This window comes from Coregonus clupeaformis, chromosome 24, assembly GCF_020615455.1.
Source record: "Coregonus clupeaformis isolate EN_2021a chromosome 24, ASM2061545v1, whole genome shotgun sequence".
NCBI lineage: Eukaryota > Metazoa > Chordata > Actinopteri > Salmoniformes > Salmonidae > Coregonus > Coregonus clupeaformis.
Window position 1 is genome coordinate 9,934,841 of NC_059215.1, and position 26,909 is coordinate 9,961,749.

The following is a 26,909-nucleotide window of genomic DNA, read 5'->3' on the forward strand; positions in this document are numbered from 1 at the left end:
TTGAAAATTGTGGTCTGAGTAGCGTAAATTGAGTACCTGAGAAGAGTTTGCCATTTTTAGCAATGAAACAATGACTAAAACTTAAGAGACTCCATAGTCAGACCATGAAATAGAAGTAACACCATTCAACCATGATCAGCATTATGAGCGAGAGAAAGGGGAAAAAACTGTGGTTGTCCATTTCCTGCTCTGAGTCTTGTAGTGCATATAACACATTGTAGAAGGCAGAAGAGAAACCGTCTGCACCATTTCAACTTCTTATTCTAACAGTCAGTGCCTGTTTGAGGAAGAGGACAGACAGGCACGTCAATGCTCAGCTGATCTTTGGTACTAAGTGGATATTCTGAGAGGGGACTATGAGTCGGGGATCTAAGTCTAAAGGAGTTCAGGAGTACAGTCCCAGCTCTCTGCTGAACCCACAGGAGAATGAGAGGCTGGAAGACCTGCTGGGGAGGAGGTGTGCTGTAAGTCCTTCCTGGGGATGAGGGAGGGGAGGGGGTGGTTGGTATGTAGACTAGGAGACTGGTTTGTTGGTGTTTGGATGGTTGGTACTTGGTAGGCCTACGTAGGAAACTATTTGGTTGATGTTTGGCATGGAGGAGACCTTCTGGTTGGATGGTGGGTGGCTGTTTGGTATATAGGAAAGTATTTTGGTGTATTTTAGGCATGTTGGTGCAGTGGTATGACATGTCTAAGTGTTAAATAGCAACCAACTAAATACAGGTTATTCTGGCATATTCTGTGTTTTAATTATAGCCTTTTAACAAGGTCCATGTATACAGTAAGATATTATTGGGCAAATTTCTGGTTGCCAGGGCTTCAGTGTCATCATTATTGTTTCACTTTTATATAAATGACTAAATGAACCCCTCCTACTGTGGCTCTGATGTGTTTTAGTTAATGCATTGGACATTTCATTTGAGGTAATCTAGATATTTGGCAACTTTAAAAGTCATATCTATTGTTAGAAATTCAAACAATTAAACATTTTGCATGTACACCAAGAGTCTCCACACAATGACTTTTAAACAGACGTGAGTGAGTGACAGGAAATGCTGGTATAAACCACTTCCTCTGGTAACAGAATTAGAGGCAGCAGTTAAACTCAGTTACGTACACTGAGTGTACAAAACATTAAGAACACCTGCTCCATGACAGACTGACCAGGTGAATCCAGGTGAAAGCTATGATCCCTTATTGATGTCACTTGTTAAAACCATTTCAGTGTATGTAAAGGGGAGGAGACAGTTTAAAGAAGGGTTTTTCATCCTTGAGACAATTGAGACATGTATTGTGTACAGTCGTGGTCAAAAGTTTTGAGAATGACACAAATATTAATTTTCACAAAGTCTGCTGCCTCAGTTTTTATGATGGCAATATGCATATACTCCAGAATGTTATGAAGAGTGATCAGATGAATTGCAATTAATTGCAAAGTCCCTCTTTGCCATGAAAATGAATTTAATCCCCCAAAAACATTTCCACTGCATTTCAGCCCTGCAACAAAAGGACCAGCTGACATCATGTCAGTGATTCTCTCGTTAACACAGGTGTGAGTGTTGACAAGGACAAGGCTGGAGATCACTCTGTCATGCTGATTGAGTTAGAATAACAGACTGGAAGCTTTAAAAGGAGGGTGGTGCTTGAAATCATTGTTCTTCCTCTGTTAACCATGGTTACCTGCAAGGAAACACGTGCCGTCATCATTGCTTTGCACAAAAAGGGCTTCACAGGCAAGGATATTGCTGCTAGTAAGATTGCACCTAAATCAACCATTTATCGGATCATCAAGAACTTCAAGGAGAGAGGTTCAATTGTTGTGAAGAAGGCTTCAGGGCGCCCAAGAAAGTCCAGCAAGCGCCAGGACCCTCTCCTAAAGTTGATTCAGCTGTGGGATCGGGGCACCACCAGTGCAGAGCTTGCTCAGGAATGGCAGCAGGCAGGTGTGAGTGCATTTGCACGCACAGTGAGGGGAAGACTTTTGGAGGATGGCCTGGTGTCAAGAAGGGCAGCGAGGAAGCCAATTCTCTCCAGGAAAAACATCAGGGACAGACTGATATTCTGAAAAAGGTACAGGGATTGGACTGCTGAGGACTAGGGTAAAGTCATTTTCTCTGATGAATCCCCTTTCCGATTGTTTGGGGCATCCGGAAAAAAGCTTGTCCGGAGAAGACAAGGTGAGCGCTACCATCAGTCCTGTGTCATGCCAACAGTAAAGCATCCTGAGACCATTCATGTGTGGGGTTGCTTCTCAGCCAAGGGAGTGGGCTCACTCACAATTTTGCCTAAGAACACAGCCATGAATAAAGAATGGTACCAACACATCCTCCGAGAGCAACTTCCAAGAACAGTTTTCCAGCATGATGGAGCACCTTGCCATAAGGCAAAAGTGATAACTATGTGGCTCGGGGAACAAAACATTGAAATGTTGGGTCCATGGCCAGGAAACTCCCCAGACCTTAATCCCATTAAGAACTTGTGGTCGATCCTCAAGAGGCGGGTGGACAAACAAAAACCCACAAATTCTGACAAACTCCAAGCATTGATATCCTGCCATCAGTCAGGATGTGGCCCAGAAGTTAATTGACAGCATGCCAGAGTGGATTGCAGAGGTCTTGAAAAAGAAGGGTCAACACTGCAAATATTGACTCTTTGCATAAACTTAATGTAATTGTCAATAAAAGCCTTTGACACTTATGGAATGCTTGTAATTATACTTCAGAAAGAAGAAGGGTCAACACTGCAAATATTGACTCTTTGCATAAACTTAATGTAATTGTCAATAAAAGCCTTTGACACTTATGGAATGCTTGTAATTATACAACTGTGGGAAGCATTGGAGTCAACATGGGCCAGCATCCCTGTGGAATGCTTTCAACACCTTGTAGAGTCCATGCCCAGATGAATTGAGGTTGTTCTGAGGTCATTAGGAAGGTGTTCTTAATGTTTTGTACACACAGTGTATGTACAGTCTGCTTTCTTTTGACATTCCATAGTAACATCTGACAAAAATATCTAAAAACACTGAAGCAGCAAACTTTGTGAAGACCAATACTCATTCACAAAACTTTTGACCACGACTGTATGTGTGCCATTCAGATGGTGAATGGGCAAGACAAAATATTTAATTGCCTTTGAACGGGGTATGGTAGTAGGAGCCAGGAGCACCGGTTTGTGTAAAGAACAGCAACGCTGCTGGGTTTTTCACACTCAACAGTTTCCCGTGTGTATCAAGAATGGTCCACCAACCATAGGACATCCAGCCAACTTGACACAACTGTGGGAATCATTGGAGTCAACATGGGCCAGCATCCCTGTGGAATGCTTTCAACACCTTGTAGAGTCCATGCCCAGACGAATTGAGGGTGTTCTGAGGTCATTAGGAAGGTGTTCTTAATGTTTTGTACACTCAGTATGTGCAGTCTGCTTTCTTTTGACATTCCAACTTCCTGGTTTCTGAGGTAGGCCTAAGCCTGCAGTGGTAGCTGACAAAACATTATTCCTACCACAGAGAATGTGATGACATTATTGGGGCAGGTCTTTGCTATGAAAACTACCCAAGAACTTTCCGAACCACAGAGTACCAGCTGCTTGTAAACACTAATCACAGGTAACTTAGGTCTGACAGATGTCAGACACTTTCCATTGGACTGGTACAGTCGACTCCTGATAAATGCAATGACTTCCGATTGTCCTAAATATTTTAACTTAACCTGAGCACACACACTATCTAGAGTAAGTAGAAAAATGTACAGTCCGTATTTGAATTGCACTTGTATAGAGTTCGCACTTTTCTGATGTGCACTTATCTAGAGCCGACATACATATAAACTATACTGAACAATAAGATAAAAGCCACATGTCAAGTGTTGGTCCCATGTTTCATGAACTGAAATAAAAGATCCCAGAAATGTTCCATACACACAAAAAGCTTATTTCTCTCAAATGTTCTCTGCATTTTTGTTTACATCCCTGTTCGTGAGCATTTCTCCTTTGCCAAGATAATCCATCCACCTGACAGGTGTGGCATATCAAGAAGATGATTAAACAGCATGATCATTACACAGGTGCACCTTGTGCTAGGGACAATAAAAGGCCACTCTAAAATGTGCAGTTTTGTCACACACAATGCCACAGATGTGAGCGTGCAATTGGCATGCTGACTGCAAAAATGTCCACCAGAGCTGATGCCAGAGAATTTAATGTTAATTATCTACCATAAGCTGCCTCCAACGTTGTTTTAGAGAATTTGGCAGTACGTCCAACCAGCCTCACAACCCTTTTTTTTAAAAAGGTATCTGTGACCAACAGATGCATATCTGTATTCCCAGTCATGTGAAATCCATAGATTAGGGCCTAATACATTTATTTCAATTGACTGATTTCCTTATATGAACTGTAACTCAGTAAAATCTTTGAAATTGTTGCATGTTGCGTTTATATTTTTGTTCAGTATAATTCAATGCCCTGTGTGTGTGTGTAGTCCCTGGCCACTGCCGTGGCACAGCTGTACATGGCCCTGCCACACAGTCCCACCTGCTGGAGCCTGCAGCAAACTGGGGTGGCCTGCTTCGTCAAGGACAACCATCGCCGTTCCTACTTCATACGCCTCTTCGATGTCAAGGTAACAGGAACATACACTGTCAGTCACGATGATGGAAAATATTAATCATTCAATCAAATGTATTTATAAAGCCATTTTTACATCAACTGTTGTCACAAAGTGCATATACAGTAACCCAGCCTAGATAAGGATCCTTTGTTGATCCACTGTTGAGAAGTTTCCCATGAAGATAGGAGTTGAAGAAGTGTTGGCCTTTGTCACTTTCAGTTATATTAACAGTTGTCTTTTCCCAGAAAGGACAGCTGATCTGGGAGCAGGAGCTCTATAACCAAATGGTCTACCACTGCGCCCGGACATTCTTCCATACCTTCGCTGCAGATGTAAGCACACTTATCTTCCTCTACATTAATATGCTCTGGATACTAATGATGATGGCTTGACTGTAAATCCAAAGATGAGTGATTGTACTTTTGTCTTTTCATGAGACTATCGAAATGTTTCCCTCCAATCCAATGCAGGACTGCCAAGTGGGGCTGAACTTTGCAGATGATCAAGAGGCTGAAACCTTCCTAAGTGCAGTTGATGAGAAAATCAACCAGAGAAACCGTCAAGGTCAGGGTCATTTGTTGTAGAATCCAAGACAGAAAATCGTGTTGAGTTTTTTGGTATAGGATTGACATAACATCAGACTGTATATTGTATATTAGGCTACTATGTCCTCCATGTTGGTGAACTGTCCCACTGGGCACAGACGTCAATTTAACGTCTATTCCATTTAGGTTAAACTTAATTTCATTGAAATTATGTGTAAACAACTTTGATTTGACCAGTGTGTGCCCAGTGGAGTGATGTTTGTATTTGAGTCATACAGTGCATTCGGAAAGTATTCAGACCTCTTGACTTTTTCCACATTTTGTTACGTTACAGCCTTCTTCTAAAATGGATAAAGTTGTTTTTTCCCCCTCATTAATCTACACACAATACCCCATAATAAAAATCGTAAATATCACATTTACGCCAGTATTCAGACCCTTTACTCAGTACTTTGTTGAAGCACCTTTGTTGGCAGCGATTACAGCCTCGAGTCTTCTTGGGTATGACGCAACAAGCTCTGTCAGGTTGGATGGGGAGCGTCGCTGCACAGAGATGTTCAATCGGGTTCAAGTCCGGGCTCTGGCTGGGCCACACAAGGACATTCAGAGACTTGTCCCAAAGCCACTCTTACATTGTCTTGGCTGTGTGCTTAGGGTCGTTGTCCTGTTGGAAGGTGAACCTTCGCCCCAGTCTGAGGTCTTGAGCGCTCTGGAGCAGGTTTTCATTAAGGATCTTTGATATTTTCCTCGATCCTGACTAGTCTCCCAGTCCCTGCCGCTGAAAAACATCCCCACAGCATGATGCTGCCACCTCCATGCTACACCGTAGGGATGGTATTGGCCAGGTGATGAGCGGTGCCTGGTTTTCTCCAGACGTGATGCTTAGCATTCAGGCCAAAGAGTTCAATCTTGGTTTCATCAGACTAGATAATCTTGTTTCTCATGGTCTGAGAGTCCTTTAGGTGCCTTTTGGCAAACTAAAAGCGTGCTGTTATGTGCCTTTTACTGAGGAGTGGCTTCCGTCTGGCCACTCTACCACAAAGGCCTGATTGGTGGAGTGCTGCAGAGATGGCTGTCCTTCTGGAAGGTTCTCCCATCTCCACAGAGGAGCTCTGGAGCTCTGTCAGAGTGACCATCAGGTTCTTGGTCACCTCCCTGACCAAGGCCCTTCTCCCCCGATTGCTCAGTTTGGCCGGGCGGCCAGCTCTAGGAAGAGTCTTTGTGGTTCCAAACTTCTTCCATTTCAGAATGATGGACGCCACTGTGTTCTTGGGGACCTTCAATGCTGCAGACAATTTTTGGTACCCTTCCCCACATCCGTGCCTCGACACAATCCTGTCTCAGAGCTCTATGGAAAATTCTTTCGACATCATGGCTTGGTTTCTGCTCTGACATGCACTGTCAACTGTGGGACCTTATATAGACAGGTGTTTGCCTTTCCAAATCATGTCCAATCAATTGAATTTACCACAGGTGGACTCCAATCAAGTTGTAGAAACATCTCAAAAGGATGATCAATGGAAACAGGATGCACCTGAGCTCAATTTCGAGTCTCATAGCAAAGGGTCTGAATACTTATGTAAATAATTTCTAAAAACCTGTTTTCACTTTGTCATTATGGGGTATTGTGTGTAGATTGATGAGGAAAATAAATAATTTAATCAATTTTAGAATAAGGCTGTAACGTAACAAAATGTGGAAAAGGTGAAGGGGTCTGAATACTTTCTGAATGCACTGTATTTGAACTAATATATCTCTGACAATGGAAAACATAACAGATATTGTAAGGTACGGTTCCATAGAGGGTAGCTGTGGCTTTTCAAAGGAAAGGTTGCGGTGAAGATGAGTAGATATGATCTAAAATGGCATCCTCTGGTTCCTCCTTCCTTCCCTCTCACAGTGACAGAGAAGAAACAGCGCCCCCTGCCTTCCAGTGGTAAGACTGATTTACTAATACTATGGACACTGATGCCCTTGTCTGAACTAATCCCCAAATAACCCTCGTATTCTCCCTTATCTAATTCTGTGTGTTTTACTTACAGACAGAGGGGGACTACCTCCACTTCCTGGCAAAGGTGAGTATCCCTTTTATCCCATTGTATCAGTAATACCTCAGGCACTATAACTAACTGACCCAATATCTAAAGTGTAAACATATACATTACACATCTCTGACATGGTATCTTTACCCACGAGAGACACACTGTGACTCATACATGTACACTTCCACTGTAAAGCAGGACCTGGCAGTCCCACTTCTCCCTCCATGGCCACCATGGACATCCAGAACCCAGACATCCAGGCCTCACGCTACCGCTCCGTCACACCTGTGCCCGCCCCTGCCTTTGTCAGTAAGGGAAAGAAGGACAAGAAAAAGGACAAGAAGAAGGGCAGTAAACTCTCCAAAGCAGACATTGGAGCACCCAGTGGGTTCACGTGAGTGGATACTAAGCACACACATATAAGCAGGCAGTTAAATAAAGCCTTCATTACATTTACATTTACATTTACGTCATTTAACAGACGCTCTTATCCAGAGCGACTTACAAATAGGTGCATTCACCTTATAGCCAGTGCGATCACCACTTCACAATGTTATTTTTTTGTTTTTGGGTTGGGGTTTGGGTTGGGGTAAGGGGGGGGTAGAAGGATTACTTTATCCTATCCCAGGTATTCCTTAAAGAGGTGGGGTTTCAAATGTCTCCGGAAGGTGGTGAGTGACTCCGCTGTCCTGGCGTCGTGAGGGAGCTTGTTCCACCATTGGGGTGCCAGAGCAGCGAACAGTTTTGACTGGGCTGAGCGGAAACTATGCTTCCGCAGAGGTATGGGAGCCAGCAGGCCAGAGGTGGATGAACGCAATGCCCTCGTTTGGGTGTAGGGACTGATCAGAGCCTGAAGGTACGGAGGTGCCGTTCCCCTCACAGCTCCGTAGGCAAGCACCATGGTCTTGTAGCAGATGCGAGCTTCAACTGGAAGCCAGTGGAGTGTGCGGAGGAGCGGGGTGACGTGAGAGAACTTGGGAAGGTTGAACACCAGACGGGCTGCGGCATTCTGGATGAGTTGTAGGGGTTTAATGGCACAGGCAGGGAGCCCAGCCAACAGCGAGTTGCAGTAATCCAGACGGGAGATGACAAGTGCCTGGATTAGGACCTGTGCCGCTTCCTGTGTAAGGCAGGGTCGTACTCTCCGACTATCACGCTCTTCATAAGCTATCACAACACATGTAACTACATGACACCTAGTCATGAACTTGTTTGTCCTCAATTTGTTTAATTTACAAAACCAGGATAGAATCCAAGTGTGCCACTCATACCTTTTTTCAGGTACCCATTCAGGTGTATGTTCCTCTTCCTCTCTCTCTCCTCCCCTCCTCAGACACGTGAGTCACGTGGGCTGGGACCCCAACAACCTGGACCCTGACCTGAAGAAGCTGCTGTCCTGTGCTGGGATCAGTGAGGCTGAGTTGAAGGACGAAGAGACCTCCCAACTCATCCAACAAGTAATCGAGAACTCAGGCGGCATGGAAGCAGTCAAAAAGGCCATGAACACTGGTGAGTGTCATTCTGAGTGTATGTCTACTACTGTTCTAGAGTTGCCAACGTCATCACTTCAGTAGATGTATTGTATTGTATTGTACTTCACTGTAGGTTACTGTTCTCGTGTACTCTGTTATACTAGTTTATAACTAACTGTAAATCAAACTATATTTGTAATCCAATATGTTGGCGTTTTTTCATCCCATTGCATATAGATCCTGGGCCTCCTCACCCTCTGCCTGGTAGGCAGGGTCCTCTCCCCCCAGTCCCAGGGAGCTGTTCCTCCCCTCCTGCCCCACCTCCTCCACGGGGAGGTCGCTCTGGCCCCCTGCCCCCTCTCCCAGGACCGTCAGGGCGAGGCCTGCCCCCCTCCCAGCCCCCTCCTTCACGTGGAGCCCTGCCACCTCCACCCCCGTCAAGCGGCCGAGGTGGACTCCAACCCCATCCACCTTCTGTGTCCCATAGTTCTCTTCCACCTCCCCCTCCCCCTAGTCACCAGCGCTCCATGCCTGCCCCTCCTCCTCCTGCTCCATCTGCCCCCAGTCGAGGAGGCCCAGCGCCTCCTCCACCTCCTCCTCCCCCACCTCAGAGCTCTGGAGACTTCCCTTCTCCTCCACCACACTATAAAGATCCCCCACCACCTGCTCCTGCATCTACAGGAGGAGGTGGAGGCGGAGATGGAAGAGGAGCTCTGCTGGACCAGATACGCCTGGGAAGGAAGCTCAAAAACGTAAACACAACTTTGTTGTTCAAATACAGATATGGTCTTTGTCAGTGAGAGTGAAGTCTATATATTTCAGTTTACATAATCATTGACCTTTGACCTTTGTGTGTCCCAGGTCACAGACAGTCCTGAGCCACCTCCACCTGCCCAGGGAGACTCAGAGGGCATCGTAGGAGCTCTGATGATGGTCATGCAGAAGAGGAGTAAAGTCATCCACTCCTCTGGTAAACACCTTCTCATCCTAATCTTTCATTCATTCATTCTATTCCATCTACAAATGTATAAATTAAACCAAATACATTGTGGCTTGTCCTCATGAATCTTAAAATAAATCTGATAACAGATATTCCTCTCTTCTGTTTCAGATGAAGGTGAAGAAGAAGGCGGGTTTGACGATGAAGATGAAGATGAATGGGACGACTGATAAGGGCATTCCCTACTGTATTATTTTCCACTCTGTAACCGTGGAATTCAAAGTTGGGTTGAACCAGTTAATCTTTTCTCTTTGTGTTTTGTAGATTTAGCCTTAGATTCAATCTGCAGAGCTGAAGAAAAGTGCTCTAACGCAGATTTTCACGTTTACCGTGAATGCAGTCTCAATGACCGCAGGAACATTCCCTTTAAATTTCAATCGCGCCGTAGTGCGGATCTTCAGCGCTATAGATTTAATCTAGCCCTTACACATGGAAAATGTACACCTGAAGAATGCTACAGATAAGGATTGTGTGAAAGGCCCAAAAGTGAAATAAATAGGACAGAGAAGGTTAGATAGGATAACATATTTTTATATTTGTCGTTTGAACGTTTCAAGTGTAGGACTCATGCTGAGTATGTACATTACATTACATTACAGTATGTTGCTCAATATCATCATAAAAGATGGTGAGGTCTACACACATTCTTTCTACCTGTTCCCATTAAAAGTGACGATTTGATATTGCTGGAATGTAGTATTATAACTAATATTATGCACACATATGATTTCCCGTCTTAATCTTCTACATGTAGATATTGTCTGTTTTGTGCAAAGATTCCTCATTTACGTGTCAATCAACCACTATCAAAGTGCATAATTTAAAGAATACTGTATCGCTACACGTCCTCAAACAAACATAGGTCACAAAGATGTTAGAGAGCGCAAGAGTCACCACAATTACAATATCACATATGGTATTAGTAGACAAATACATACATCACACCATACAATTATTATCTCTCAACGTTGAACAGCAAAATGTACACATTTCCAAACTGAATAAACCGTGCAAAGGCAAATGTTTTTTCTTTGATATCATAATTATTATACATGAATAAACCATGAATCTATTATTATCATATGATATATACACATATCAATATATTACATTTCTATACTGAGATACTGGGTTGTGTGACGGTGTCACCACCTGTCATTATACAAAGGGAGATGAAAGTCATGTTTGGTGTCAAACATGGATCTCTAGTCTATCATATGGAGTGTCCTGGCTGGCTAGTGTTGGAAAGGTCCAGTCCGCTATCCACCGTGGGTCTTCTGGCTCTCTGTGTGTCTCCTGGAGGTGCGTTTGGGCTGCTGCTGCTTGAGCCCTAACTGCTCCCAGTAAGACTGACAGTACTGGTGGATCAACCTGATTTCTTGCTGGGATGGGGTGTCTGTGAGAGGGAGGGTTGGGGGGTGCTTTGGCTGCTGGGGGTCACGTTGTCTCCCCCGCTCGTTGGGAGGGCTGTTGGAGGTCATGGGGTCATCATCAGGGGAGGTGAGGGCCACCACGATGTCTCGGTCCAGGATGCGCAGCGCCACACGGGCCACCGTGTGTTTGAAGTTGTTCTCCGTGGCCAGGCAGTGGTACAGACCAGCGTCTGATTGGCTGAGAGACTTCAGAAGGATTCCCAGGGGCGTCTTCAGATACTCTCTGTCCCGGTTGAGCTGAGGGGTAGGGGGGAGAGAGAGTGTTATGGTAGTGAGGGAGAGAGAGCGTGTTATGGTAGTGAGGGGGCGAGAGAATGTTATGGTAGTCAGGGGGAGAGAGAGTTATGGTAGTGAGGGGGGAGAGAGAGTGTTATGGTAGTGAGGGGAGAGAGAGTGTTATGGCAGTGAGGGGGGAGAGAGAGTGTTATGGTAGTGAGGGGGCGAGAGAGTGTTATGGTAGTGAGGGGGAGAGAGAGTGTTATGGTAGTGAGGGGGCGAGAGAGTGTTATGGTAGTGAGGGGAGAGAGAGTGTTATGGTAGTGAGGGGGCGAGAGAGTGTTATGGTAGTGAGGGGGAGAGAGAGTGTTATGGTAGTGAGGGGGAGAGAGAGTGTTATGGTAGTGAGGGGGAGAGAGAGTGTTATGGTAGTGAGGGGGCGAGAGAGTGTTATGGTAGTGAGGGGGCGAGAGAGTGTTATGGTAGTGAGGGGGAGAGAGAGTGTTATGGTAGTGAGGGGGAGAGAGTGTTATGGTAGTGAGGGGGAGAGAGAGTGTTATGGTAGTGAGGGGAGAGAGAGTGTTATGGTAGTGAGGGGGAGAGAGTGTTATGGTAGTGAGGGGGAGAGAGTGTTATGGTAGTGAGGGGGAGAGAGAGTGTTATGGTAGTGAGGGGGCGAGAGAGTGTTATGGTAGTGAGGGGGAGAGAGAGTGTTATGGTAGTGAGGGGGAGAGAGAGTGTTATGGTAGTGAGGGGGAGAGAGTGTTATGGTAGTGAGGGGAGAGAGAGTGTTATGGTAGTGAGGGGAGAGAGAGTGTTATGGTAGTGAGGGGGAGAGAGTGTTATGGTAGTGAGGGGGAGAGAGTGTTATGGTAGTGAGGGGGAGAGAGAGTGTTATGGTAGTGAGGGGGAGAGAGAGTGTTATGGTAGTGAGGGGGAGAGAGAGCGTTATGGTAGTGAGGGGGAGAGAGTGTGTTATGGTAGTGAGGGGGAGAGAGAGTGTTATGGTAGTGAGGGGGAGAGAGAGTGTTATGGTAGTGAGGGGGAGAGAGAGTGTTATGGTAGTGAGGGGGAGAGAGAGTGTTATGGTAGTGAGGGGGAGAGAGAGTGTTATGGTAGTGAGGGGAGAGAGAGTGTTATGGTAGTGAGGGGGCGAGAGAGTGTTATGGTAGTGAGGGGGAGAGAGAGTGTTATGGTAGTGAGGGGGAGAGAGAGTGTTATGGTAGTGAGGGGGAGAGAGAGTGTTATGGTAGTGAGGGGGAGAGAGAGTGTTATGGTAGTGAGGGAGAGAGAGTGTTATGGTAGTGAGGGGGAGAGAGAGTGTTATGGTAGTGAGGGGGAGAGAGTGTGTTATGGTAGTGAGGGGGAGAGAGAGTGTTATGGTAGTGAGGGGGAGAGAGAGTGTTATGGTAGTGAGGGGGAGAACAAAGTCCAAATGTGCCTCATTTATATTTCAAAAGTGATTGACTATTGCTCTATGGATATTTTCCATTACTTGTTGATATACACTGAGTGTACAAAACATTATGAACACCTTCCTAATATCGAGTTGCACCTCCCTTTTGCCCTCAGAACAGCCTCAATTTATCAGGGCATGAACTCTACAAGGTGTCGAAAGCGTTCCACAGGGATGCTGGCCCATGTTGACTCCAATGGTTCCCACAGTCAGTGGTGTAAAGTACTTCAGTAAAAATACTTGAAAGTACTACTTAAGTAGTTTTTTGGGGTATCTGTACTTTACTTTACTATGTATATTGGCTGGATGTCCTTTGGGTGGTGGACCATTCTTGATACATACAGTCCATAAGAGCAGACGAAGGATATCAAGGATCTGGAAAGATTCTGTATGGAGGAATGGTCTAAAATCTAAGGTCCCTCTCGATCCCTCCAATCTCGTAAAACATCTTAGAAAAAGGCTAATTGCCGTTATCCTCGCAAGGTGAGGTATTGAAAGGTATTGAAAACAGGGGTGGCAATCATTTTGATCCCTATCTTTTAAAATTCTCTCTCTGTGAGCAATTATATTAGTATAAAATAATATAATTCCCCCCAAATATAGCATACAATATACACTGAGTGTACAAAACATTAAGAACACCTGCTCTTTCCATGACATAGACTGACCAGGTGAATCCAGGTGAAAGTTATGATCCCTTATTGATGTCACTTGTTAATCAGTGTAGATGAAGGGGAGGAGACAGGTTAAACAAAGATTGTTAAGCCTTGAGACAACAGAGACATGGATTGTGTATGTGTGCCATGAAGAGGGTGAATGAGCAAGACAAAATATTTAAGTGCCTTTGGAACGGGGTATGGTAGTAGGTGCCAGGCACACCGGTATGTGTCAACAAGAACTGCAACGCTGCTATGTTTTTCTTGTCAACAGTTTCCTGTGTGTATCAAGAATGATCTACCACCCAAAAGACATCCAGCCAACTTGACCCAACTGTGGCAATCATTGGAGTGAACATGGGCCAGCATCCCTGTGGAACACTTTCGACACCTTGTAGAGTCCATGCCCAGACAAATTGAGGATGTTCTGAGGGGGGAGGGTTGCAACTCAATATTAGGAAGGTGTTCTTAATGTTTTGTACACTCATTGTAGCTCAGTATTTGTATTATTTATTTTATACAGTCTTGTTTGCTCATCTTTATCAAGGGTGCCAATAATTTTGGACCTCACTGTATATGGCAATATATCTGCGTGTAAATAGCTAATTTACATGATCATTAATTTCAGGCAACCAAAAAATACTCCTGACTTGCTCGATTGGCAAGTGCCTTTCAGAATGTAATCTCAATCTCTGGTTCAAGATATAAATAATTGAAGTGTCACTCTCTCTGAGCTTGAATGTGCTTTAATGTGTTCTTCCACTAAGAACTACACGGAGTGGTCAAAACATTAGCAACACCTTACTAATATTTTGTTGCACCCCCTTTTGTTGGGGCATTGGCTCTACAAGGTGTTGAAAGCGTTCCACAGCGATGCTGGCCCATGTTGACTTCAATGCTTCCCACAGTTATGTCAAGATGGCTGGATGTCCTTTGGGTGGTGGACCATTCTTGATACACACGGGAAACTGTTGAGCCTGAAAAACCCAGCAACGTTGCAGTTCTTGACACACTCAAACTAGTGCGCCTGGCACCTACTACCATACCCCGTTCCAAGGCACTTAAATCTTTTGTCTTACCCATTCATCCTCTGAATGGCACACATACACAATCCATGTCTCAATTGTCTGCAACTACAACGCTGCTAGGTTTTTCACACTCAACAGTTTCCTGTGTGTTTCAAGAATGGAGCCAACTTGACATAACTGTGGAAAGCTTTCGACACCTTGTAGAGTCCATGCCCCAATGAATTGAGGCTTTTCTGAAGGCAAAAGGGGGAGGAGGGGGGGGTTCATCTCAATAGTAAGAAGTTGTTCCTAATGTTTGGTATACTCGGTGTAAATGTGGTCTGAATTTGATATTTGAATAATACTGGTCTCTTTTCAAAGAGCAGAAATAGAAACTTGTATTTTCTTCCTTACCACTTTCCTTCTTCCTCCCCTCTGATAGAGCCACTTGACTGTGGCCTGAGGAGAGCGAGACTGACACTCCAGAAATGTACTGCTCCCCTCCACACCAAATTGGACTGTCTCTCTCAGACGCTTCTCCACTGAAGGAGGGGAGGACGGGAGGATGGGGGGAGGAGGAGGAGGGAGGAGGAGGGAGGAGGAGGGAGGGAGATTATTTTAAATGCCAGTTCCTTGTACATTTTTGTATTATAAAATTATTTTAATGTGTGTCACTCTGAACTCTGAAGATAAAAGTGTATTGTCTAACCTTTGGCATTGAAGCCTCTGCACTGTCGCAGTGGATCCCCATGTTTCACATCCTGCCTTCTGCTCCTCCTGGGTAACAGAGAGAGCGCAGGGTTCATCGAACACATTTCACAAGTACAGAAAGTAATTCAGTCATTCACACATTTACGCAGACACAGTGAAGAAGACTTATAACGTATTACGACACCCCTTCCACTGTTAGTTGCTAGATGACGTGTTGTGGTGTGTTGTGATGGTGTGTGTTGTGGTCCTGACCTCTTGGTGGCGGGGGTGAAAGCGGAGCAGCTCTCCCCATCCCAGGCGCAGTAAGGGTCCCGTGCCAGACAGCAGTCGGAGCAGGCCCTCCCGTACACCCCACAGCGGTGGAGAGACACCTGGGTTAGCCCCGCCTCTGACGACACATACAGCTGTTGCTATATTGACAATGAAAACAAGAGGTCAGCATCAACAACATCTCTCTAGTATTTCCTGTTGATTAACAAAGAGAGAGTTGGGGTATTGGAAATGATGTAGACAATTACATTGAAATCAAGAGTTCAGATTACCCTTTTAGATGATATCTTCATTGTTTTGACAGCAGCATGTGTCTGTAATTAAATGTAATGTTTCACATCAGGAACTACAGAGCATAACCATTGAATGAATGTTCAAGGACAGTGGTTGGAGACTTTTTCTATAATGTAAACAATATTTGGATAATCATATAGGCATACCCTGAAAACCTCCACTTCCTCCAGGGTGAGCTCCTCCATGGTGCTCGGGTCTTTAGGTAAAACTATGACCTTTTGGACAGTGCCACGATCTGGAACAACAATTTGGACAAAATACAAAATGTGAAATTCGGACAAGCAATGAAGTCCTTCAGTCAGCCAATTGCCCTGGGACGGAGAGCCACTCACCTGTGCCTAGGAAGAGCACCTCGTATCGGCCGTCTACGGCGTCCACCTGGTCCACCACCAGGGCAGTGAAGCGGTAGTCCACACCAGTCCTCACCACCAGGGGGCGACGGTGGATAGGGTACACAGGGTGGTACATGAGGGGATGGGCTCGCATAAAGTTCACTGCCTCATCTGAGAAGTCCTTAGAGGTACGAATGCCTGGAGTAAATGTTCCTCCTGGACACTAGGGGGAGGGAGAGAGAGATTATATATTGTGAGTAACAGAGAGTGAGAGAGAGAGAGAGAGAGAGAGAGAGAGAGAGAGAGAGAGAGAGAGAGAGAGAGAGAGAGAGAGAGAGAGAGAGAGAGAGAGAGAGAGAGAGAGAGAGAGAGAGAGAGAGAGAGAGAGAGAGAGAGAGAGAGAGAGAGAGAGAGAGAGAGAGAGAGAGAGAGAGAGAGAGAGAGAGAGAGAGAGAGAGAGAGAGAAGCAGGTCAGCCAGGGCTGGAGGCATGCCGAGTAGAGGGGGGAGGAAGGAGCAGTGTACTGGAAGAGATAGATAGATAGATAGATAGATAGATAGATAGATAGATAGATAGATAGATAGATAGATAGATAGATAGATAGATAGATAGATAGATAGATAGATAGATAGATAGATAGATAGATAGATAGATAGATAGATAGATAGATAGATAGATAGATAGATAGATAGATAGATAGATAGATAGATAGATAGATAGATAGATAGATAGATAGATAGATAGATGGATGGATGGATGGATGGATGGATGGATGGATGGATGGATGGATGGATGGATGGATGGATGGATGGATGGATGGATGGATGGAGAGAGAGAGAGAGAGAGAGAGAGAGAGAGAGAGAGAGAGAGAGAGAAGAGAGAAAGCAATACATTGTATGATTCGACAGAGGTGATAATCACTTTAATTTGTGTGTAATGTATTTATTGGTTGCAGTGAGTAACAGGTCTAAACCTACTGTGCCAGGGCGAGGGTAGGGAATCTTGCCAGTGTAGACTGTCCACTGGTAGTTATGACCATGTTTGTGGGAGAAAGGTCCATTGAAGACGTTGCGGATGTCAGCCATGGAGTAGACGCAGACTGCTGAACCCTTGAACACAGAGCTGGGAGAGAAAGAAAGAATGAGGAATCCAGTAAGCATCAACCAGTGAAGTGGAGGAAGGAGGAGAGAGAGGTAAACCTACAGTACAAAACCATGAAGCAGTGACAGCAGGAAGGGGTATAGAGAGAAGGGGATTGGAGAAAGCAGTGACAGCAGGAAGGGGTATAGAGAGAAGGGGATTGGAGAAAGGGGAAGTATAAAAGGTGATGTAAGATGAATATAATGGTGACCTTACCCAGCAGTAGTGAACAGGGCATAGACCACAGGGTTGCGTTCATCTTGCGTGGGCTGGATGAAAACATCCCCTGGAAGACAGAAAATTACCTTGCTGCAGATGAGAGACTCAGACCCATAGACTAATAATAAGTAATGATCTAGTAAATCTTTCATTGAGGTCTGTCTCACTCAGTTCGTCGAATGAGGTCTCCACCCCATCCTCTCCGATCACAGAGCAGATGAGGCGGGCTTTCAGGAAGGTGGTCCATCTGTTGACCAGGGACTTCTGACCCCCTTCATCATCCTGGTAAGAGGGAAGAGAAGGAAAGGAAGTAACATAAAGGAAGGTAAAGAGGTAAGGGAAGTGTATCACGGTATAATACATATTTTTACCTCTAAGCATTTAGCCATAAATGATCCACAATGAATGTCATTCAGACTATGTTTATGTATGCAAGAGTGTATGAACATTTGAACTCTCACCAGGCACACTCGTCCCACTCTGGCCAGGACACTGGGGCTGGCCCCTCCACCTGCATCCAAACTCTTCTCCCGGAAGAAGAAGTAGAGTTTGTCATCATTCCTCTCTGCACTGTCAGGTATCTGTTGAATCTGAATAAACACAGGCTCTGAGAGAGAGAGAGAGAGAGAGAGAGAGAGAGAGAGAGAGAGAGAGAGAGAGAGAGAGAGAGAGAGAGAGAGAGAGAGAGAGAGAGAGAGAGAGAGAGAGAGAGAGAGAGAGAGAGAGAGAGAGAGAGAGAGAGAGAGAGAGAGAGAGAGAGAGAGAGAGAGAGAGGGAGAGAGAGAGAGAGAGAGAGAGAGAGAGAGAGAGAGAGAGAGAGAGAGGAGAGAGGGGAGAGAGGGGAGAGAGAGAGAGAGAGAGAGAGAGAGAGAGAGAGAGAGAGAGAGAGAGAGAGAGAGAGAGAGAGAGAGATGTGAGTGATGAAAGAAAGAGAAACAGGCAGTTGTTCTCAGAATTCATTAGCAGCAGTTTGCCATGCATCCGGCTAGAAGGACCATGAAACAAACAGCACCTCTTTCGGAGTCCACCCTTACAAGGTGGTGCCCTTTTTCAGGTGTAGTAACTCACCATTGAGCCACCTTGAGTCATACTGCTCTGTCCTGACTGCTGTTCTGCCCCCCATGGTCCTAAAGAGTGCTGGGTCTGTCCCCATGAAGTCTACATGGACACCTGCATACAGATTCCCATCTGCAGAGGAGGAGGAGAAAGAGGTGGAGGGGAGAGAGGTGGAGAGGAGAGGTTAGGAAACAGTGAAAGTGAGAGGACTTGTTTTCAGTTTTGGGCAGTCTACTAAGTGTATTCATAAGTGAGGTGAAACTTACTGATGAGAGCAGCAATGTTCTCCTGGAAAGGATCGTAGGAACATTTGCCCTTCCCTGATTCTATAAATCCAGGAACCAACCTGAACACATAATCCTGGAAAGAGAGGGACCAGAAAGGCCAGATAAGGAACAAATACATTTTTTTAATGAAATGGCAAAAGTGTATAGTGAAATAGAGCTCAAATCTGTGGCCTAGTTTTGAGTACTAGACTTTTTAGTAATCCGAGCTGCTGGGCCTAAATATACACAGATATGCTGCAGTTGAATGTGTTTTAGAATGCTTTTGGGCATATTTAACCTCTCACCTCTGCCTTCCAGCCTCTGTTGATGAAGGTGCAGATGGGTTGGTAGGCTCCGGTCCCACAGGTGTACAGGTGGGTGCGGTTCCATGGCTCTATCATACGCACAAAGTTTGCACACTCACCCTGTTGTGTGTACACAGACATGGGAATGTTATGAATTGTTGTTGAATGAAAAAAACAAGGCTTTCTCTTTCAAAACTGTGAAATAGACCCATGAAAGTGGGACATCATCAGTTCATCCTGTAAGAAGAGAAGTTATTATCACCTGTCCTCCTTTTCCTGTCATCCGACACTCCCCTTTTCTCTTGTCAGAGGCTGGCCAATGGATCTGTCAGGGAAAGACCACAAAGCTAAAAATTATACCACACACAGTAAAGGAGCATTTTACTTGAGGTCTCTTTAATACCACATTAAACTGGCACATTAAACTACCACATTTTACAACCAGATTAAACTACTACATTTAACTACCACATTAAACTGCCACATTAAACTACCACATTTTACTACCACATTAAACTACCACATTTTACTACCACATTAAACTACCACATTAAACTACCACATTAAACTACCACATTAAACTACCACATTGAACTACCACATTTTACTACCACATTAAACTACCACATTAAACTTTCTTGAAGGACAAAAGACTCATGTGCCTTTTTGAATCAGTTGTGGTTATGTGTGTTTATGTTTATGTGTGTTCTTCTTACAATGAGTGGCTCCTTGTTGACGTTGTGCATGTCCAGGGCCACCAGGTACTCCCGGCTGCCCAGGTAGAGACGGCCCTGGTCTTGGTCCATCAGCAGGATACGGTAGTCACTGGTGTTGAAGGAGAAGGAGAAGGGCCGCGCTGCTCTGGTGTCCAACAACTCTGGGGAGGAGAGAGACCCCCCCACCCACACACACACGCATAGATGCACACATGCATAGACACAAGCACGCACACAGAGACACAAAGTTAGTGTAAATCATATTGAAAATAAGTTCTGTAGCATGAGAATGATAAAATCTTAATATCCAGCAGGGGGAGCCATAAGTTATTTCTGCTTATTGCCTTGAATCTGTCCCATGACATTTCTCTGGTAATGACTACAAGTGCTTCATTTTTCACTCTCAGCAGTACCTACCGAACATAGACTAACACCATCCTCAAAGTAAGAACAAATGTGTGAATGACTAAATTTAACTTATCCCAGGACGTATTCCAGAAGCTTTTAAGAATTCAATATTTGATGTGTTCCAAGCTTCTGATTGAGTTTGTGGCATTGACTAAATGTACCGTGCCACTTTGTGGTTGTTAATGCAGGTCTCTGAGGACTCAGTCAGATGAACTCTAAGTAAACGCTTTAAACCACGTCTCTTCTGTGACTCGCTCTCTGAGTGAGTTTTACACCCATTCATTCAGACACTAGAGATGTCACGTCTCCCCGTATCAGGTCCTCATAATGACTGCTTTTACTGGAGCTGCCCTCTTGGCCAGGTCTGCCTTGTAAAATAAGTATATTGACCTAAACGGGACTGGATAAATAAAGGTTAAATAAAACTGACCTATGTAGAATAGCTTTCAAACTTTTAAGTGCTATGATGTAATTACTAAGTAGCGTACAAAACACAGATGTGTAATCTATACAAAACCACTCAGTTTGGCCATGTGGGACATATGATATATCCCATGGCATTTGGCAAAGGTTTGTGAACAAACATCAGCATGAAGTACACATATACTGTTTTAGCCTGGCCGGAGTAAGGACATCTGTGTTTACATCAAAGTGCTCTGCCGTCTTCCTTTGAGGTGACTGTTTGTCTGAATACTGTTAACAGGATGCAGTCAATGTGCCGCTAAAATAAGCTGCTGCGCAATCGGATCTGCTCCTGGCTGACACGGGATGGGGGTCTTAGAGGTGGGGCAAGGTCCGGTTCTGTTCTTCCGAGGTAAACACAGGATAACGAGCCTCTCTGGAAACCTCTGTCCGCTCGATCCACTGGGGCAAAGTGGACTCACAGCCTAGGCTAAAACTAGCAACACCACACCCTTGGGCCCCACATGGCGACACAATGACTGGCTGCTCTCATCCTCTCCGTCATAAACAATGTCAATTGGCACTATCTGATAAACAATCACTTAATGTATCATCATATCCTATTTGATTCAGGTAAACCAGTTCCAGACATGAAAGACATGAGAAACATTTCCAGATCACTCCATTTTTGTGAGTATACAAAACATTAAGAACACAGGCTCTTTCCATAACATAGACTGACCAGGTGAATCCAGTTGAAAGCTACGATCCCTTATTGATGTCACCTGTTAAATCCACTTCAATCAGCGTAGATGAAGGGGAGGAGACAGGTTAAATAAGTATTTTTAAGCCTTGACAATTGAGACATGGATTGTGTATGTGTGCCATTCAGAGGGTGAATAGGCAAGACAAAATATTTAAATGCCTTTGAATGGGGTATGGTAGTAGGTGCCAGGCACACCGGTTTGAGTCAAGAACTGCAACGTTGCTGGGTTTTTCAGGCTCAACAGTTTCCCGTGTGTATCAAGAATTGTTCACCACCCAAAGAACATCCAGCCAACTTGATACAACTGTGGGAAGCATTGGAGTCAACATGGGCTAGCATCCCTGTGGAATGCTTTTCACACCTTGTAGAAAAAGGGGGATACCTAGACAGTTGTACAACTGAATGCATTCAACTGAAATGTGTCTTCCGCATTTAACCCAACTCCTCTGAATCAGAGAGGTGCGGGGGGCTGCCTTAATCGACATCCACGTCATCAGTGCCTGGGGAACAGTGGGTTAACTGCCTTGCTCAGGGGCAGAACAACTGATTTTTACCTTGTCAGCTTGGGGATTTCGATTACTGGCCCAACGCACCCACCCACCAGGCTACCTGCCGCCCATAGAGTCCAGGCCCCGACAAATTGAGTCTGTACTGAGAGCAAAAGGGGGGGGAGCAACTCAATATTAGAATGGTGTTCCTAATGTTTGGTATACTCAGTGTACGTAAGTAAAAGTGAGGCTTTAAATCATTGCCTCCATAATGCAGAAGACAACCTAAAATCCATATTTCTCTGGCTCTATTTCTACCTGACAACTCGAGGTCACTGGAATAACCTTTATTTGGTCCCTTCCTCTGACACAGTTCCCACCAACCAGGAAACATGAAGGATCTTGATCATGGATCATATATACTGAACAAAAATATAAATGCAACATACAACAATTTCAAAGATTTTATTGAGTTACAGTTCATATAAGGAAATCAGTCAGTTGAAATAAATAAATTAGGCCCTAATCTATGGATTTCACATGACTGGGCAGGGGTGCAGCCATGGGTGGGCCTGGGAGGGCATAGGCCCACCCACTTGGGAGCCAGGCCTACCCACTGGGGAGGCAGGCCCAGCCAATCAGAATGAGTTTTTCCCCACAAAAGAGCTTTATTACAGACAGAAATACTCCTCAGTTTCATCAGCTGTCCAGGTGGCTGGTCTCAGATCCCGCAGGTGAATAAGCTGGATGTGGAGGTCCTGGGTTGGCGTGGTTACACGTGGTCTCCAGTTGGACGTACTGCCAAATTCTCTAAATGACGTTGGAGGCGGCTTATGGTAGATAATTAACATTCAATTCTCTGGCAACAGCTCTGGTGGACATTCCTGCAGTCAGCATGCCAATTCCACGCTCCCTCAAAACTTGAGACATCCGTGGCATTGTGCTGTGTGACAAAACTGCACATTTGAGAGTGGCCTTTTATTGTCTTCAGCACAAGGTGCACCAGTGTAATGATCATGCTGCTTTATCAGCTTCTTGATATGCCACACCTGTCAGGTGGATGGATTATCTTGGCAAAGTAGAAATGCTCACTAACAGGGATGTAAACAAATTTGTGCACACATTTTGAGAGAAATAAGCTTTTCGTGCTTATGGAAAATGTCTGGGATCTTTTATTTCAGCTAATGAAACATGGAACCAGCACTTTACATGTTGCGTTTATAATTCTGTACAGTATAATTAACTATCTTGATCTGGCATGTCTCCAGTGGTCCTGTCCTCCTGTCCCACTCACCCAGTCCCAGTCCCAGTCTGTCTCGAAATCATGTCCATGGGAGGGAGTCAGATGCGCCCCCCCCCCCACAAAAAGAAAAAATCCTCCACAGGCGCCTTATGGAACAAAGAGAGTCCCTGTCGCAAACAATGAACAATCAATCTTTGGAATGGCAGAAAACACAGAGCAGGGGAGCAAATCCCACTTTTCAGGCTATTCTTGGAAATGAGGAGAAGATGATTGGGTCTCCCGAGTGGCGCAGTGGTCTAAGGCTGTGCCACTAGAGATCCTGGTTCGAATCCAGGCTCTGCTGTAGCCGGCCGCAACCGGGAGACCAATGGGGCGGAGCACAATTGGCCCAGCGTCGGGGTAGGGGAGGGAATGGCAGGCAGGGAGGTAGCTCAGTTGGTAGAGCATGGCGTTTGTAACGCCAGGGTTGTGGGTTCGATTCCCACGGGGGGCCAGTATGAAAAATTAAAATAATGTATGCACTAACTGTAAGTCGCTCTGGATAAGAGCGTCTGCTAAATGACGTAAATGTTCTAGGGGTGGATTTGACTGACTATCAATATCAGTGAGATCTTTGCACAGTGTTAACAGAGATTGGTTGCAGTCATTGTGGGACAGTTGCAGACAAGAAATCTAATATCATCCACAGCAATCCGTTACAATACAGTATCAAAGCAATCTAATAATAATTCAATTGGGTTATTTTACCACCAGTTACAGGCTTACCCTTACTTTTAGCAAAAATTATGCAAACATTGGTGTGTGGGCTCAACTTCTGTGACATTCTCTACCACATTGCAACCAAGTAAACTAATACATACTTGAACTAAGGGCGCTAATTTCATAGCATTGCTCCCCTGCTCTAACACTAATCCCATTCAGCAAACAGCTTATACTCTCAGTGCTGTAGTTTTCATCAGCAGGCTCAATTGAGAGACCACGGACTTCTTTAACGTCTTTATAGGGTCCCACTTATAAAGGCTTTATACAGCATACAAAAAGGCTTCATAAGCACTACATACGTTCTTCACAAATCATCTATAAGCGTATGTCATACTCTAAATGGTGTATTAAGGATGACATAACCATTCCCACTTCAGGGTGAATTGCCAAATGGAACATAACACACTATGTATGTTTATACACCATTTATAGATTATGACATGCACTTGTAGATTATTTGTGAAGCAATTATGTAGTGCTTATGAAGCCTTTATGTATGCCATATAAAGCCTTTATAAGTTGTACTTCGTATTAAAGTGGGACCCTTTATACTTTACAGTAATATGTTCACAGTGTACATGATATTCTCATCCCTATATTAGAGCAACATATATCAACATGAAAGTATTTTATCCTAAAGATTCTCATTTTTCTCAGCCTTGTCAGCTATGGCATAATAAGCTTCTACACCAAAACGCATGCCGACTAATAGAGAACATGACAGTCCAAGTTCTCAGGCCAGACCTGTAATTCTGATTGTAAGGGACTCAACTTGCTCCCAACACATCCGTCATGATGTTGTGGTATACCTGAACAGTAAACCTTGAAAGGTGTGTGATATTCCCTACACCTGAATCATGCAGATAATTCTTATTTACAGGCGTTTCAGGCGAGTCACCCCTTGTGGTGCAATGAAAGGTGTGTGTGTGTGTGTGTGTGTGTGTGTGTGTGTGTGAACCGAGGAGTGACGACAGCATGGGGTAATCACTGTAATCTTTCAGCATTATTTTGATGAAAGCCTTCATCCAGGTTACACTTACAGAAATGACTTTCGAACACAATGCCTAAACTTGTATTCACCCAGCACAGTGTTCACCCACTAGTCTAGCAGATCGAATAACCGATTCTTAGATTATGAAAGAAATGTTTCTAATCTTTAATATCTGTAACCCACAAGACTTTCTGAAATATGGAGTTCACTGAAATCCACTGGCCAAATAAGAAATAACTGAACCAACCTGGCCTGGAAGCCATCCCAGTTGACAGATGAGCAGTGTCTGTGTGTCTGTGAGCGTGTTCTGGTCAAGTAGCTCACCTTTGAAGGACAGGCGTACCCTTGGAGCAGACTGTTGGAGGCCTGAGGTGCAAACACATACACTCAAACTCAACAGGAAGAGTAGGGTCCGAGTTGCTGTCTTGGCCATAACTATGGCAGAAAATGTCTGAAAGAGAACGTCACATCATTACAAATGGCCAATTAGCCCTCTGACACTGATCTAGTGTGTGTGTGTGTGTGTGTGTGTGTGTGTGTGTGTGTGTGTGTGTGTGTGTGTGTGTGTGTGTGTGTGTGTGTGTGTGTGTGTGTGTGTGTGTGTGTGTGTGTGTGTGTGTGTGTGAGTGAGTGAGTGTCAATGAGAGAGAGAGAAAGAGAGAGAGAGAGAAAAGAGAAAGAGAGATCTCTTTACCAATGTGTGAATGCCTGTGAGTGTCTGAGTGAGGGCATGGGAGAAATATAGAATACGTAGACCTGTTCGTGCTAGAAAGCCATACTGGGAGATACTGTACATTACCAGTACTGAATTTCACGCCTCATGCATATTTCAAAATACATTGCTGGCAAAAGAAACAGTTGGACATCTGAAAACCATTTCTGACAGTTTAGGGGTGTTGGCAGGTAACTGTTTTACTTTTATGTAAGCATTCATTATGTAGTATCTGCACTTTGCTGAAGAGCATCTTTTATAAATTATGAATACTAAAAGCTGAGTCCATAACGTCCATTAAATTGTCTCCCAAAAGGTGTACTTTTCAGATGCACCCTGAAATGCTGTTATTTTTCTAACCAAATGTATCAAGTAGGCCATTTGTATCAAGTAGAGTATTTCTACATCTGCTACAATTACAAAATTACAAAAGGGAGTAAATTAAAGTTATTTGAAGTACTTCATAAAACTTCATAAATAGAACTTCATAGACTATAAATTAATTAAATATTTCCCCTTGAGTGCTGAAATTTGTGCCCAGCAATAATTATCAGGCTGTGGTTTATAAAGCACTTATTCTAACTTTATAAACCTACCATTATCTTTGACATGGTCCATTTTCTCTCTGCCTACAAGTTTGACTTATGGTTTAAATCGTGTTCTGTGGACATTATTTTACAAAAATCTTTCTCACTTAATTAATTTTTTTTGTAAATGATTTAATCTTGTAAATGTTTGAGGGGGAAAAAATGAACAGTCGACTGCGCATATTATGCAGGAATGCATTTCATGACCATGACGATCACTGGATCTTGATAACATCGCAGTTACCTGTGAACTCACATCAAAAGACAGCGAGTACACGCTCTCTCCATATGTAGGCTACCCCTCGTTCTTGGTAATTACTTTGGTCCTTCAACACACTGACTAAAAAAACAAACAAATACTTGTGATGTTCAAAAAAGTGTCTAGAGAAAACTTGCCAAAGTAGCCTACCTTCTTTTTTTCTTTTTTAGCCCGCTGGTGTAGGAGACCCGAAACTCACATAATAAGATGTTATCACTACATTCCTTAGGCGTCTCGCTCAACAATGTTAGATGTAAAGTCTCACACGAAAACAACGAAAATCTGTTTGAAAAGGTATTTCATGCTTAAAATTCCAATCAATTATAACTATGTATAGCATACAGAGCCACAGAGTTTCTAACGTCTCTCCCGATTGATTTCCAAACATGAAAAATATAACATGGATTTCCGATCAAGAATTATAGAATGATCATTCCAACAAATGTTGTCTTATTCCCACAGCCCTCATCCACCTGAAAAGAAGTAAATAGCTTGATGTAGGTCCATATGTCCTCTCCTCGTGAGGGTCCTGTGCTGTGAAGG

At 44.3% G+C, this 26,909-nt stretch overlaps 2 protein-coding genes across 4 annotated transcripts; one reads left to right on the top strand and one right to left on the bottom strand.

Annotated features, from left to right (window-relative positions):
* Positions 1 to 238: 238 nt before the first annotated feature.
* On the top strand, positions 239 to 10,692 carry LOC121538513 (wiskott-Aldrich syndrome protein-like). Of its 2 annotated transcripts, none has more exons than XM_045207033.1 (11): positions 239 to 464; positions 4,484 to 4,624; positions 4,858 to 4,944; positions 5,083 to 5,176; positions 7,058 to 7,093; positions 7,200 to 7,232; positions 7,395 to 7,593; positions 8,533 to 8,708; positions 8,909 to 9,423; positions 9,533 to 9,641; positions 9,783 to 10,692. In XM_045207033.1, the coding sequence occupies exons 1-11, from the start codon at positions 357 to 359 to the stop codon at positions 9,839 to 9,841; spliced, it is 1,557 nt and encodes a 518-aa protein (XP_045062968.1). In that variant the 5' UTR covers positions 239 to 356; the 3' UTR covers positions 9,842 to 10,692. The 2 variants fall into 2 exon arrangements, with proteins under 2 accessions (XP_045062968.1, XP_041702555.1); XM_041846621.1 differs by having other exon boundaries at positions 7,398 to 7,593.
* On the bottom strand, positions 10,187 to 26,909 carry LOC121538512 (semaphorin-3F-like). Of its 2 annotated transcripts, XM_041846619.2 has the most exons (18): positions 26,517 to 26,909; positions 25,133 to 25,259; positions 19,749 to 19,909; positions 19,295 to 19,357; positions 19,033 to 19,152; positions 18,728 to 18,821; positions 18,474 to 18,593; positions 17,867 to 18,012; positions 17,573 to 17,687; positions 17,403 to 17,472; positions 17,024 to 17,168; positions 16,047 to 16,269; positions 15,861 to 15,949; positions 15,693 to 15,734; positions 15,403 to 15,560; positions 15,149 to 15,216; positions 14,854 to 14,981; positions 10,187 to 11,341 (listed from the first exon to the last, which is right to left on the bottom strand). In XM_041846619.2, the coding sequence occupies exons 2-18, from the start codon at positions 25,239 to 25,241 to the stop codon at positions 10,931 to 10,933; spliced, it is 2,262 nt and encodes a 753-aa protein (XP_041702553.2). In that variant the 5' UTR covers positions 25,242 to 25,259; positions 26,517 to 26,909; the 3' UTR covers positions 10,187 to 10,930. The 2 variants fall into 2 exon arrangements, with proteins under 2 accessions (XP_041702553.2, XP_045062967.1); XM_045207032.1 differs by lacking the exons at positions 25,133 to 25,259; positions 26,517 to 26,909 and adding an exon at positions 25,056 to 25,086.